The 15,377-nt window shown below is 37.9% G+C and overlaps 1 protein-coding gene across 5 annotated transcripts; it reads right to left on the bottom strand.

Annotated features, from left to right (window-relative positions):
* Positions 1–5: 5 nt before the first annotated feature.
* LOC123515764 (snurportin-1-like) lies at positions 6–14,948 on the bottom strand. Of its 5 annotated transcripts, none has more exons than XM_045274622.1 (10): positions 14,808–14,948; positions 9,286–9,447; positions 8,952–9,042; positions 8,650–8,796; positions 7,590–7,778; positions 6,024–6,109; positions 5,574–5,755; positions 5,351–5,463; positions 3,098–3,193; positions 6–1,257 (listed from the first exon to the last, which is right to left on the bottom strand). In XM_045274622.1, the coding sequence occupies exons 2-9, from the start codon at positions 9,438–9,440 to the stop codon at positions 3,098–3,100; spliced, it is 1,059 nt and encodes a 352-aa protein (XP_045130557.1). In that variant the 5' UTR covers positions 9,441–9,447; positions 14,808–14,948; the 3' UTR covers positions 6–1,257. The 5 variants fall into 5 exon arrangements, with proteins under 5 accessions (XP_045130557.1, XP_045130559.1, XP_045130556.1 ...); XM_045274624.1 differs by lacking the exon at positions 6–1,257 and adding an exon at positions 13,574–13,673 and having other exon boundaries at positions 1,585–3,193; positions 14,808–14,925; XM_045274621.1 differs by lacking the exon at positions 6–1,257 and having other exon boundaries at positions 1,585–3,193.
* Positions 14,949–15,377: the final 429 nt, after the last annotated feature.

Genomic DNA, 15,377 nt, shown 5'->3' with positions numbered 1-15,377 from the left:
AAAGATTACATAAATTTGTGAAAGAGGATGATAGGTGAAATTTGCTATGTATAGGCCTGGCAGCCTGTAGGAGCTTCCCTCATTTTCTTATGTTCTCATTACTGATCTAAAAATTTCTAAATGAACATTCTGATTATGTTCAAGAAAATGACTTGATCACAATCAGAAATGAGGAAGTACTTGCAGTAAGCACAGAAACTCTTGATGCCACGTGGCCAACATAATTTCTCTTCACAGTAAGTGACTCGCACCACCTTCCAAGGAAGGCAGATGTTCTGGTGCTTCTAAAACACTAACTGGCAACCTTTTACTTTGTCCAGAGAGTAGGCACCAGTGTGTGAGTCACCTCAGTAGCTGTTTAGCTAATTATGAAGAGAGCATGGTCTGTCATCTGATGTGCCAGACAAAAACTGCACTACTATTTTGTTTCCTCCCACCCTCTCAATCTTCCAAGGAAGGCAGATGTTCTGGTGCTTCTAGAACACTAACTGGCAACCTTTTACGTTGTCCAAAGAGTAGGCACCAGTGTGTGAGTCACCTCAGTAGCTGTTTAGCTAATTATGAAGAGAGCATGGTCTGTCATCTGATGTGCCAGACAAAAACTGCACTACTATTTTGTTTCCTCCCACCCTCTCAATATTCCCAAAATGACTACAATTAAGGAGAAATGTGAGATTAGATTACACAAGGTTGATAATGATCTCCCATTTATATCTACTCAAATAGACTGAGAACAACATAACAGCTGGTACACTGTTTCAAGGATGCCGATGAAACTACTGCACTCACAAATTTCCTAAGTCTGGTAATTTTGATTTTCTTTGACTTTCTGTGCTGTCAGCCTTGGTTTTCTAGCAACCTGTCTGGAAGTCAGTGCACAGGTCTTCAGTGGTCTTGCAAGACCTGCCAGACTTGGGAAGTGGGGCGAGTGCAGCAATCTCTCCAGCACCTTTGAAACAGTGTAGCAATCCCCATGGTGTCCTCAGCCTAACTCCTGTTTGAGTGGAAACAAATTGGAGATTGTGATCGTGGCCAGTCTTTTGTAATGTAAGCATCTTCCTTGTAGTCAGTTTGGGCATACAAAATAGCAGTTAGCCTTTGTCTGACACAAAATGACAGACCACACTCAGCTAAAAAGTTGAGCTGACTCACACACCGGTGCCTACTTTTCAGTGTAAGAAGTTGCTAGTTAGGTGTTGCAGAAGCATCAGAACATCTTGCCTTCCCAGGAAGGTAGTTGGAAGCCTCAACCACTTACTGCAACAAGGAGACATTGGCCATGTGGCATCAAAATTTTCTGTGCATAGTGATACTGCAAACCCACTACTCAACAATGTCCCTTTCTACTAGACTAATTATTACATACTGGTTCGTCCTGTACTAAAACCAATCAAGAATATCCACCTGAGACTGATCAGTATTGGTTTGAAAGTGCTAAACTACAGGAAAAAAAATGCCAAACTATTTTTGGGTGATATGACCAGCTTTAACATGGAACACAGCAGGAGATACTAACTTTTTATCTTTCCACACCTCTATATTACATTCAGTAAGAGCCCTGTAAGGAAAGGCAAACTACAAAAAAAATCTACACTTCATACATTAGAATATATTACAAGTTTTATCAGTGTCCCAACAAAAAGCTACTTATTCAACATGCTTCCTAAATACTAGTCACAATAACCACATTATATCTGGAGGTATCTGGAAATCAATTATGTGAAGTGGATGTTAGGTAATGAACTCAGTAACATCAGATCATCAAAAACCATAAGTGCACCACTACTCAGTACCTTGTATCTAGCAAAAAGTTGTATTTCAAACTGAACACAGTTAAGTAAACAAAGGAAGAAATCATTCAAGATATTAAGTTCTCATGAGTTGTGGAGCCCAATCTCAGGATGAAACCGATGCAATCTCAAAGGTCTTGGACTGTTCACATGTTTCTTATCAATGTTCTTTTAATATAGTCCTGACATCATACAATATCATTTCTCCTGCAACCAAAAGTATTTCGGGAATATAATTTTTTTCTCCTCATTTTCTTCAAATATTATCTAGAAACTCTGAGATTGCATTTCACAAGAGTATTATTGCCAAGTGAGAGGAAGATTTTAAATCTAACTTCATTCCATAAAGACATACATACTCTGCATAACCACAAAATTGAAAAAAATTGACCTCAAATCTGGACCTGCCAGCTGTGGCATTACTATAATTAGAAAGAAAAAGCAAACTATTTAAAATGCATGAATTCAAGGCAAGTGAGTGTCAATCCTTTCCATTTATCCAACCCAATGCAACATCATGAGTATAGCCAGCAATAATAACTCTGTTTGCCAAATAAATCAACAGTAGTATTAACCTCACTGACTCGCAGTAGTACATTCCTATATTCATCACGTAACAAGCCATTTTCCAAATGTGACAAAAAAAGAAAAAGTCTGCTAGAATAATTGCAAGCTGAACGAATGCACAGGCTAACCCATGATAAAATGAAATGCTCAAGTGCCTGTATGAGTCATATCGCATCAATTCAGCTTATGATTTTTCAAAAGCTGGCCTGGTACTTTATACTATTCCATCTAAAATTTAGCCACTATGTATTACTTAAATGAAAATAACTTCTTGTGTGATACATGACAAATATTTGAAATATTAATTAAATTTCAATTCAGTTCAATTTAAATATTAAAAAATAAAGGAAGCACCTCTCAGGCAGACCATCCTTACTTCAAAGTGATTATTTTACATACAGGCAGACCATCCTAACTTCAAAGTGATAATTCTAACATCCTTACTATGTAAAAAAGACAACTGATTAAGAAAAACAAGGGAACCTAACAATGAAAGTAAAGTTCAAGTGTGTCTGCACAAAATTACACCAGACAGTGAGAGGTTAAGGAATCTATCTAGCCTTTGATACTGTTTCTGGCAGATATGTACAGTGTAAATCAGTTATACTATTAATTTAACTACACTTTAAATAAGCACGTCTTATATGAGACTGGCAGCAATGAAAAATCAGCATCAGCAGGATACAGTGATGCCAATTATTATGATGATGAGATGAAGAAATCTATCAACAAATACAAACCTAAGTGCCAGACACCTCCATCTCATTTTCTTGGGAATTACTCTTTCCGGCCTTCTTTGTATTTTTCTTTTGGGACTTAGTTGAGGCAACCTCCATCTAAAAGGTAAAAGAATAATTAAAATGATGACTACTTGAAAAGTACTAGCATCTTAATTGTGAGTAGACCTGATGCAATTCAGACTCATGATTTCTGAAGATGAGTTTTAATGTGATTCATATATACAATGACTATAAACTTGACTCCTCTCTGAAAATTTGATTTTTATCAAAAAGAAAACAAAACAAAAAATACGGCTTTTTAAATTTTTTTTTATTTTATTTTTTTTTTTTTTTTTTTTTTTTTTTTAATGACACACTTAAGGTCCTTCCACACAAGGGGCAGACGCTGCTACCAATTTTGTGGTATGGGTGGCATTCACAAGTGTAGATAGATGAGGAAACCACAGGCAAACCATCCAAGTAACCCGTGCCTGTTGTTGAGGCACGGGATGGACGCCTGACTAGGGAACACACAATGTTACAAGTCAACACTGTGCCCTCCATGGGTGTCTGTATCAATTGTAGACTAGATGGAGTGAAATTTTGTCATGAAAAGTGGACATGGGAAACAACCTGGCATTTAATAGATTTGTACAGAGAGGAACAGTGTCTGAATGTCAAGACTGTGGAATAAAGAAATAGTGATAGAAAGACCACAACACTACAGAAAATAGCAGAACACATGAACAGCCATGGTTGGTCATTCTCTGCTGAAGATGTGAGAAAGAAGATTGATACACTGCAAAACCAGCATCAAAGAAAACAGCAATGATTCTTGCGTCCGTTGTTGTCGTACTGAACAGAGAGTTTAGCCCACTGGCTGACGTCTAACACAGCATTGACTGCACTCTGCCCTCTGCCCAGTGTATGGCCCAAGTCATATGTTCGCCTGCCTCAATTGGACTATTTTATCTGATAACACTGTTTCAAAGCGAGACAATTACCGTATTTTACGGCTTACAAGAAGCACTTTTTTTTTCTAAAAAATACCATGAAAAATACTAGTGCGTCTTCCAAGATGAATGTTGTATTGTAAGACAACACCTAGCTTCAAGTGAGCTTGGACATTTGACCGATAGTGACCTGGATTTGTATGTTGAGTCATTACATTATGATGTTAGTTTAAGTACTATTTAATTCAGCCTTTTATATGACGTAAACTCAGTACTTAGCTGTTACAAATATTTCCAATACTATAATCCTTCCTGGAGTCTACTCAGCGTGTGAAGAAAACGGGCCGCTCACTCATCTCATAGCAACACACACATACATACACACGAACGCACACACATGCTAAGGTGCCTTTATACCTTTATTAATAGAACATTCAAATGGCTTACTCGTTCAAGCAAGAGTCAAAACTCCACTTGTGAATTATATTAACATTCTTTAATAAAGCCTGTGAAGCACCATTGCAAAATAAAATAAATACGAACTGCAGCATTGACGCGTTCAGTTTTGGCAATTGGAGGATTCAGCTATTTTAATAACCCAAGTTTTTCAGCCTCCTAAATCTCCAAAACTTTGGAATTTCCGAATGACAAACCTCCGAAATTGAGGACTTTAGGTGTATAAAAGGTTTACTCACACTCTTATGTCGTGAAATATATCAGTTACCACCAGGCTGTCACATATATCACAAGCTTTTTTGTCCTGGAAATTGTCACCCATGGCTAGTTCATCTAAACGGTTTAGTTATACTATCTCATACAAGCTACAAGTTGTACGATATGCCAAAGAACATGATAACAGAGCAGCAGGAACACTTTGGATCACTGCCTACCAAAAAAATGATTCGGCAGTGGAGGAAACAAGAATTGAGTGAAGCTGGAAATAAGACAAAGCACAATTTATGTCAAGTACCAGCAAAATGGCCACAGTTAGAAAAAGACTTGTGTTCATGGATAATGGAACACAAAAATTTGGGGGTTAGGTTAGATAAGGTATGATAATGACTTTTTTTTTTTTTTTTTTTTTTTTTTTTTTCAGAGAAATTTCTTTCAAATATTAGGGTGCATCTTCCAAGATGCAGCATCTTGCAAGCTGTAAAATATGGTACAGGCTAATCAGAGTGCCAGCCATGCATTTGCTTTGTGTGTGGAACAGCCTTTGGAGAACAAACAGGACTCACAAAAAAGGTATATTTCAAATGGCTATTAGTTACAATTCTTCACTTTAAGTACATAAACTTTTGCAATATAACTGAACACCCACCTTTTCCTCACTTTTTTTGACATTTCTTTTCTGCTGCCCATATTGGATGTGAGCCTGAAGGTTGACATACTTGAGTGGTCTCTCCTGAAGAACAGACTCTGGGACAGGAACACCTGAGTAGAAAGACTAAGATATCAACGCTGAACCTTATTGGTCATCAATTATCCATCCTAACTCAATTTATCATTCATCTTTTAGAGAGAGAGAGAGAGAATTAACTTACCAAGAATTTCAGGGAACATGTATCCCTTGAGCCAGCCCACCAGGGGAGTGTTGCCATGTGTGTAGTGAGTCTCCCTGTGGTAAAATAGGACACCATCCAGCGCCACTGAGAAAGGAAGCTGGTCTGCCATCAGCCTCTGTAAGGTCTCTGGGCAACAGTCGTAATAAGGCACTCGTTGGAATCTGCAATGCAAAAAAACTTATGCATTGATAAAATTATGATACTATGTCCTTCCATGCATTAAGGTATGGAATAAGGAATAAAGATACAACTAAATTAAACAGCACACTAAGATTGCATTATGTACAACTTCAAAATACAATTCCCTACAAGCAAGACAAATTTACTCTTATGTATGCTGTGAGCAAATTAATGCAAGATACAACACAGACCAACATCTGCAGCACTAAATATCAGAGAGGTTCCCAAGCTGGGCTCATCTTAACTTACATTACTGGGTTGAGATTGGATACTTCCTGCACCTCCTGACCCTCCTCCTCTATCTTGCACCGCAGCCACTCAAATCGGAACAATGTCTGCAAGAAGTCAAAAGATGAAGAGCAAGATCTGTGATATAAAAAGCAATGGAGGATCAGATTAAGTAAACAGGCATACACAAAGTTATATTTTATGAAATTAACACATTTCTTATTTCACTCCATTCTACAAAACCCAGCTTTCATTAATACAGTGGAGACTCAATACTAAAAAACTTAATTAGTTCCAAATGGCTGTTTAAGTATAAAAAAAATGTGACTCGATACCTATAAATTAGGTAATTCGTTCTAATCTTAGCAAAACCTCGTTTATAAAAATTGCAATGAAACTTTTTCTTATACTTTTGATTTGTACATACTATGTGTGAAGGCTGGTCTTGGATAACATAGAAGAGGAGGGGAGGAGGGAGGTCATTGGAGGACAAGTCACCATTCATGAGAACGTATGGTGTGATTCCTGTGAACCCACTAATGGAGGGATGTGGCTCACTAATGCTTGCACTTTCACAAGATTCCTTCTAAATGAAAACTACTAACAGAATGCAGAAGAATGTGGTTTTTCTCAAGACTGCAACAGGGCTAGGGATGCACACCAGTATCCGGTACACCAGAATACCGGCAATTTTTTTTATCGGTAATACGGTATCAAAACGGGACAATGGCAGCAGTGCAGAGGGAAAGGCCAGAGCTTTGTTTACAACCATGTGTGCAACTGTTTGATTACCAGATATTTTCACCACTAATAAGCCTTTGGTGTTAATGTAAGTTTATAAATGAAAAATTATAGACAACTTACGAGAATGTTATTCTGAAGACCACAGTGGCACAACTGGCAGAGGGAGGGATGGAGAGGCTAAGGAGCCTTTGTTTACAACCATGTATGCAGATATTCAACTATCAGGTATTTTATTGAGTATTAAATCAAACTTGCATTCAAGTATTGAAAAGTTTGACTATTAAGACATTCCAGTAGTCTCCACTGTACTATTGCTTTCGTTATCCAACACACCAATAACTTGTTTGTCACATACAATTCACCAGGCTCTCATCCATCTCATAGCCACTCATAACTACTTCTGCAATGCAAGTCAATTATCTTATCTTCCCTTTCTAAACTGCTATCTAACAATGTTCCTTTATATTTCTGGACATATTTAACACTATCAATGAATCAATGTTCTACCTACCTCTTATCTTTTTCATAGTCTTCCTAGACTTCAATTTCTTTGGTCAATACATAACCCCCTCATTCTTTCTGTATGCCTTCAGCTTCTTCCCAACACAACATCCTGTCCATGCAAACACCATCAAACGTTCCATTCCCAACTCTTTAACATTCTCATCCCCCCCACATCAACACAAATAATATCTAATTCAAAATTCTGTAACCAATCATCATCATTAATATCCATGCAACAATTCATCTTCCTTCTATCTGTTCTACCACCACCACAATCTATCCCTCAGTCACTTTCCATAATTCTACAGGCAGGAGGTAACTTAAAAGACAACCCCTCACCTCACACTCCATGATGGACTGGTTCCGCCACATGATGAGATCTAGGATGTAGTAAGTCTTGTTCACCTCAGACCAGATGCAGTCCAGCAGAGCAAAGCCTCGGGAACAGATGCGACGATTCCCTCCTGGCAGCATGGACGGAAACTCCCTCACCATCACACCTGACTTGGCATATACTCGAGTCCTGCCCTGACAGAATGGTACACTCAGCTTACTATTATCACCACCACCATCATCCTTAAGGAACACTGTCACATAATCAGTATACAAGTGTGGTGATTCTGTATAGGAGTAAAGTATGTGTGGGAATTGCTCATGTAGATGCATGGACCTAAAGTATCATCCATGTTCAAGTGGGTTTATCAATGACACAAAACTCTAATTGAAACACACTCTTCACCAAGATTACTGATAAGCATCCTTGGCCACCACACTCATTCCGTGATCATGTGAAAAATCCTTAATTTCAAAATATTTCACATGGTGCTGACTTGCCACAATGTAGACCAGAATAAAAAAGTGAAACCTCAATATAAAAACATTGTATCATATCATTAGTATCTTCATGACAAAAAGCTTCCACAATTCAATATCAATCATAATTCTTAAAGTTCATATTTTAAATAGAAACTTATGATTAGGATTTCCCTGTCCTATCAGCAAAGTAAATCATCTCTAAAGGTAACTATATATCTGTTCCTACATAAGAGAAACTCTAAAGACTATAAACCCTCACCATAAATTTGTGCTTCCAATAAAACAATGAGAAATAAAAAAGAGCACTTTTGTTATCAATTATATACATAATTTAATTTGAAATAGAGAAACCTCAAGTATCCAAGAGAAAAAGGTTGAATAACAATGAGTAAATACACTAAAGCTGCCCTGGACCAAAGAAGACCTATAGATGAAGAATGGAGGATGACATGAGAGGAATGAACAATGGAGAAGACATTGCCTAAAACTGCAAACAGTGGGAGACTCTCATAAGCCATTCTATCCCATAAGAGAAAGTATCAGCATTAAATAATGACTGACTGAGACAGAAAATTCATCTCACCTTAGAGGACATTACAAGGCACCTCTTCCCCACAGGGCAGGGCACAGCCAAGTAGGTGGAGGTAAAATCCTCAGGCACGTCCACCAGCCACTCACTCAGCATTAAGAAGTTCCTGAATTTCTTCGGCCGCGCATAACATGTGCGCACCTGTAGAAAATTTTACCAACATTAACCAGTGATCTTGCATGATTAATGTAACATCTTTTGTTTAGGTGACTGCTAATTCCCAGCCTAAGATAAGTAAAATGATCACAACACCATTGTTATCAATAATTTCCACACAATAACCAAATTTCACTTGCCTCTTCACACTCCATATCACCTTCAGAGTCATCAGTCACTTCATTCTCCCCTTCAAGATTACGCACCAGAGACAACAAGTCGTAGCGGGCCCTGAGTGTAAAAACAATGGTAACTACAGTTTTCCAATTATGCATTAGTAAAAATGTGTAAATTATTGTAAATAATTATTTTGAATATTCAAGTTTTTTGATGGGCCACCCCACTTGTTTGACACAAGGCTAGCTATGTGGCAGATAGACTAAGGTTATAATTTCAGTGACACTAAAATAGCTATAACTAGGTATTCAGTTACAGTATACAGTTAAGTTCTAATGAAGTGTGATGAGGACTCACTCTTTCCTGGCCTGAAGTACCATCTTACGACGCTCTTCCTGAGATGAACCAGTCGTCTTATTCTTGTAGAGGGCAAAGTGAGGGTGCTCAGCATGAGGGTTGTTGGGGTGGGAGGTGACCTCAACACCACCAAAACTTGACAACAAGTCTTCCATAGTGGATCTATAAAGAAAGGAATTAAATCATTCATATCAACTTAGTGTGAAAGATCAACATAACTGCAAGCTACAAGTGACTACCATTGACTCATACCATCCTTTCTCATGCTTGTCACTTGAAGGAATGGCATGAGTGGAGAAGCTATTTCTCTGCTTTGTTGACCGGGAAAATAGATACTCTTGGAAGGAAAATACATACATGTCATCATATTCTATAAATTAGGAAAGATAGAGGCCAAAATCACACTTGCACAAGGAATTACATGCTCATGAGAAAAAAAGACTTCCTTTGTTTTGAGCTAGCTTTCATTTGAGGAACTTCCCAAATTCATCAGGAGGCATTCCTCCTCTCAGTCACTGCTACATCTTCAGAGGATAGATGCCAAATTGATGAGTGTTTTCTATTTTAAAAATCATATCCTCCTGTTTTCATTTTGTGTCATCTTTTCTTCTACATTACAATTGTTGGGCAATTTGTAGTTTCACCCAACCATGGAATCTCTGATGTGGCTTATGTTTTATTTTTGGTGAGAAATATATTAAACTGATTGGTGGTATATATATGATTTCCATCACAAATTAATATTTTTCGAGTTATTAATGTTTTTCAATTCTAAACTTATGTCTACCTCTTACTTCCAAGGATCTTGGAGGATCTGTGGGAAATCATGGTTTTTGGGTGGGGGAGTATTAAATTGACTAACAGTGGTGGCCCTTCACATGATTACTATTATTACTATTATCATTCTACATTATATTTATGTATATTCATCTGGAAATTTATACGTATGTATGTTTTATATAGCTATATACAATGCAATGACATACAAGCATGTGCATTGCAAAAGAAGTTGGAAATCGACAAAATCACACAAAATTCTGAAAATACTTTGATTGTTGTGATGGCATCTGACTGCAGCAGCGGCAAGCATTGCTTTGTTATTTCTGAGTAGCGTTGCCAACAGTTCCCTATGTTTCTAACTTTATCCACTACATTTAGCAAAAATCCCAAAGGCTTACTAATCAAACCCAACATTATAACTTAGCTGGGGGGCTGCACACCACAGACGCCCCTAAGAATAACTACACAAACCCTAACATTAAAACCTGCTAGCCTAAGTGGGGGTGAGGGGGTGTGAAAAACTGTGTCCCCTGGACACTCCTTCCCAAGTTACTAACCAAACCCATTATCCTTACCTCATAGAAGGCCTTGTAATGTTTTTTTTTCACAATTTATAGTTTCTCCCAATCCAAAAAAAAAAAAAAAAAAAAAAAAATTTTTTTTTAAAGTACATTAAATCAAGGTTATAAAGTTGGGTTTGGTTAGTAATCCTTGGCAGGGGGTGCCCAGGCAGGCTGTACCTTTTTGGTTATGCTACAATGTTGGGTTTGATTAGTGACAAGTATTAAATCAAGGTTTTAATGTTGGGTTTGATTAGTAACCTTGGGGAGGATCGGTATGTAATAAGTATGTCAGTGGACAGCCTTTGTAACAGACCCAAATCCAGGGGTAGTGAATCATTGCCAACGCTACTCAACAATAAGAAAGCAATGCTCAACACTGCCACATCCAGCCACCACCTCCCCCCATCAAAGTATTTTCAGAATTTTTTTTGGTGATTTTGATTTTTGACATCTTTTGCAATGCACATAACTTAATTCTAATGCTCCCCCATCCAAAATGCTGATATCCCACAGATCACCCACAATCATTGGGAATGAGAGGCAGGCATAAGTTGGAGTTGAAAAACAGTAAAACTCAAAAAATTTTCATTAGTGACAAATTTTATATTATATATATATATATATATATATATATATATATATATATATATATATATATATATATATATATATATATATATATATATACACCATAAATCAATTCACTACATGTCTCACCAGAAAAACATAAGCCACATCAGAGATTCCATGGATTGGTGAAACTGCAAATTGACCCAAACATCTGAACCTTTCTAATTCTGACTACATGAAAAGTGATGGATTAAAGACAAAAAAGGTGGCTTCATGTGAGTCCTCCCATTTGAAACAATCATCACTAGAAAGTGGTAGGTAGTCACCGTGAGAAGCAGACACTGGTTGGGAGAGTGTGCCACAAAGATGGCAGTTGCCACCATGGTGCTCTTTTACTAAAGAACTCATTGCAAATTATGAGGGGTAATTATTGGCAATTATTGGTAGCAGTGTGTTAATGGGGCTAAAGGTTACGGATAATGACACATTTAAAGGAGGAAATGCTGCAACTGTTTGATCCACAGAGCAAAGGAATCCATCCATAGAGTTGGCCATCTTTTTAAATATTCTCCTATTTCCTGAGATCATGCATATGGAAATAATGGTAAAAGAAGAAATGTAGTTTTGGCAAAGGTTCTAGTCACTCTGGCACAAACTATGTACCACAGCATCATTTTCATGTTTAGAGATCTTCCATGAGCACATTCATGTTTTATATAAAATTACAACATAAATGTTACCTGAATATGAAATAAATAACAAAATATTAAAATCTTCCCCACCTGCAAGATCACCAACCCTTTTACATGAAATGTGAAATTCGTGGTTGTATCTGATGTGGCTGAATTAAAAACATCTTCCTAAAGAGGTTATCACACTGGCCTATGGTACGCAGAACAAGCGCCATGGTTCTTGGTATGAAACCAGGAACATTACCACACACAAGCTGCCTGTGTTCTTGCTATGCTAGGCAAACGGCCCAGCAACCAAGACCAAGCCTAATCAAAATAAACCAGAACAAAATCATGCTGCTTATATCTCAACCTGTGCTTCATTCTGGAATTACATTTGCACTTCCTCTTGTTGAAGAAAAGTAAGTAAAAGAAACTAAATTCCCGTGAAAAGCCCACATGGTATAAAAAAAAAAAAAAAAAAAATCAAGACGTGTGCGACAGCAACTTTGGAGTCAGAGATGGTTGCCGTGACCCCAAACTATAAACATGATATATATATATATATATATATATATATATATATATATATATATATATATATATATATATATATATATATATATATATATATATCTTTCTAAATTGATGAAATATCATTCAATATTCAAATATGAAAAATTTAGGCACGTTCTTTCTACTTTAAATGAAAGATTTTTATTACATATATTATGATTCTTTTTTTTATTGGGATAGCATACGGAGAACTGGGATGGATATGAAGCCATCCCAACTTGGCTCCGCTAATCGCAGGAAAGTTCCAGCTATCTGGAGTGGATGTTCCTCGTTCCACGTATCATGGGCCAGTGTGATAGCCCCTTAAGCTTGCTTTGAAAAATGTGAAAATACTAAGTGAAATTCCCATAGACATTTCAACACACATATTTCACTGATTTCTTGTTCCCCATCCAAAACCCAGATTTCTCACATGCTCAAAGCTTGTTATAAACGATTATCATTTTCTTTATAAATCACATACATATCTAGGAATATTTCCATAAATATCTAGGGAAAAATCCTTAGCCTTTTTTTTTTTTTTTCATCACCAAATTTTGGCAGTTCATCTCCTCATACCCCAAATAAAACCCACAATCCCAGATCCTAAAGCTTGTTAAGGGGGATAATTCTAAAGAATCAAGACAAATATAACTCTATTAATATAGACAGAGAAAAATATCTTGCTCAATTCTATCTCCATCAATGAACTGATACAATTACACCCTTGTTTGGGATATATGAAAGCAATGGTGCACACTCATGTCAACCTATGGTCCCCAGCTGCCTCAGGTGCATCTGTCAAGTCTGAGTTACCAGTTGTGTATTTTTTTGTGGTTTACAGTATTAGCATGTCAAACTACTAGAATTCAAACTTTACTAAACATAGCCAAACTTAACCCAACCTACCTTAATCTAACAGGACCAAACCTAACTAATTTGGTAGTCAGCCAAAGAGATTCATTCACTAATAACAATGCCATCAATAACTTTTAAAATTGTATTGATTTTCTTTTAGGTTATTTACTGATTTAGTTAGATTTAAGTCTGACTGGGTACAGTTAGGTTAGGATGATAGGAGCAAGAGACAATTTATGATCTCATCCTACATGGTAGAACTGCAAGAAAAATCCACAATTGGCAACTCACACTTGCTGGCCCTGGCCGAGGCAGCCGGGGCCCGGGGACACACTATAGTCCTGCTCCTCCAACAATGTGGATTGGGTGCGGCTGTGTTGGGGAATTCCCGCTGTACAGTGGTGAAGCATGTCTCATAGCCAGTGAAGCAGCAGAGTTCTAATATTAGTAAAACTTTAGCAAATATGGTCAGCAAATATAAATACGCATTTAACCTTAGTATTACAACGTATGAGAGAGCAGTAAACTTATTATTGATAATATATTCATAAGCCTGGCAAGAAACGTGGCATACATATTTTACAGTGTTGCTACAAAAAAATTATATACTTATAAAGAGTTTTCCTTGCAGTTTGGGATGGGTAAATAGTTCCATAGTTATAATTTGATTATATCGTGAAGGAAAGTACTTTAAAATAAGCTGACATAAGTAAGAAAAAAACTGCATTCAAATCTTCACGGCAGCAACACCAATCACGCCCGCCATCCATACAGGTGATGGGAGGTCAGCTGCGGTGTCCTTGACCAGGAAGAAAGAGAGGGGGAGGAAGAGGGAGGGGTAAGAGAGAGGGAGGAAGAGGGAGAGAGGGGGGGTAGCCAACGAGGGATTAAAGGTATGGCAGCGCTGTCCTCCCGCTATTTCCCATGGGGGCTGCACCCAATCCACATTCTTATACAAGCAGGACTATAGTGCCCAGTGGTACGTAACAGCGCTGCAATGATACAGTGCATATATGGCAAACCAGTGATACAATGCAGCTAGGACAAGAACTCATCAACACACCTTGCCAACACACACACACACACACACACACGGTAGTGGCTCACCTAGTGGGTTTCTTTATGGTAGAAGACACATTCCGCAGTTGCGCCAGCCACAAATAATAAACATACACCCACAAAGACTGTTATAATTCTAGGCTGGAAAGTGCAACATATGCGGCAGAAAATAAACAAGCTGTTGACGTCTTACAGTTATAGCCACCTCTCTGGTAAGAGGGGTGCTATTGATTTTTTTTTTTTTTTTTAATGGAAGCGGGCGCCAGAATTTACGGACTGTCTGCAGAGCCGTCTTTTAACGGAGAGGACGATCCAAAGGGGTTCTCAGTTCTCACAAGCGTGGCAGACTAGTGGTAGATTGTCCCATCCGTAGAGACGAACCGCAACGACTGCGAGTTGTGACTTGAGAGACATGGACGCACCACTACTGCTGTTCACCACATTATGATACATTAAATATACTTACACAGAACTACAGACAGAGGTCAGTGGTTTCACTTATGAGTATCGGCGCTAAACGTCATTCAGACTCATTTCTGTGTATGTCCGATCGCTGTGATGACTGTCGGTGGCTTTCCCTGTGTGTAACGGCGCCACCTGTGACCTAACTCTGCTCCTGTACCAGATGGAGGATGGTCTGTTGTCATAACAATATTCTTCTTTGATACCAATGACTATGTCTTTTGTAATCTTATTGATCACATCTCCATTTTTGTACACTTCATACGGTATCTATCATCATGGCCCTTCTGCCTTCCCATTCTTTTGCCTTTTCACACATTTTTCCACCTTCTCTCTGCTGATTCTTTCATTCATCTCATACCCATCGCTCCTTCCTCTCCAGTGCAACACACCTTTCCTTACATCAAACACCTAACCTACACCTCCAATCTCTTCTCAAACTCCTTTATCACCCTTCTCATTTCTTAATTCATTACCTGTTACCATATTCACTGAGCTCTCCACATTCTCAGTCAGGCATCTCCTCACCACTCAAGAATCTATACCATTTTTTACCCCCTTCCACACCTTTCTG

This window comes from Portunus trituberculatus, chromosome 39, assembly GCF_017591435.1.
Source record: "Portunus trituberculatus isolate SZX2019 chromosome 39, ASM1759143v1, whole genome shotgun sequence".
Classification (NCBI taxonomy): Eukaryota; Metazoa; Arthropoda; class Malacostraca; order Decapoda; family Portunidae; genus Portunus; species Portunus trituberculatus.
The sequence above is the reverse complement of the archived record's forward strand: the minus strand, read 5'-3'. Positions and strand labels throughout refer to the sequence as shown.

Bases quoted from the DNA above. Each gene is read 5' to 3' on its own strand.
- LOC123515764 (XM_045274622.1), bottom strand. From the start codon at position 9,440: ATGGAAGACTTGTTGTCAAGTTTTGGTGGTGTTGAGGTCACCTCCCAC. The intron at 6,110-7,589 runs GTGAGGGGTTGT...GACTTCTTGCAG, and splicing joins AGTCCATCATGGAGTGTGAG to ACATTGTTCCGATTTGAGTG. The intron at 5,756-6,023 runs GTAAGTTAAGAT...TTTGCATTGCAG, and splicing joins TCCAATCTCAACCCAGTAAT to ATTCCAACGAGTGCCTTATT.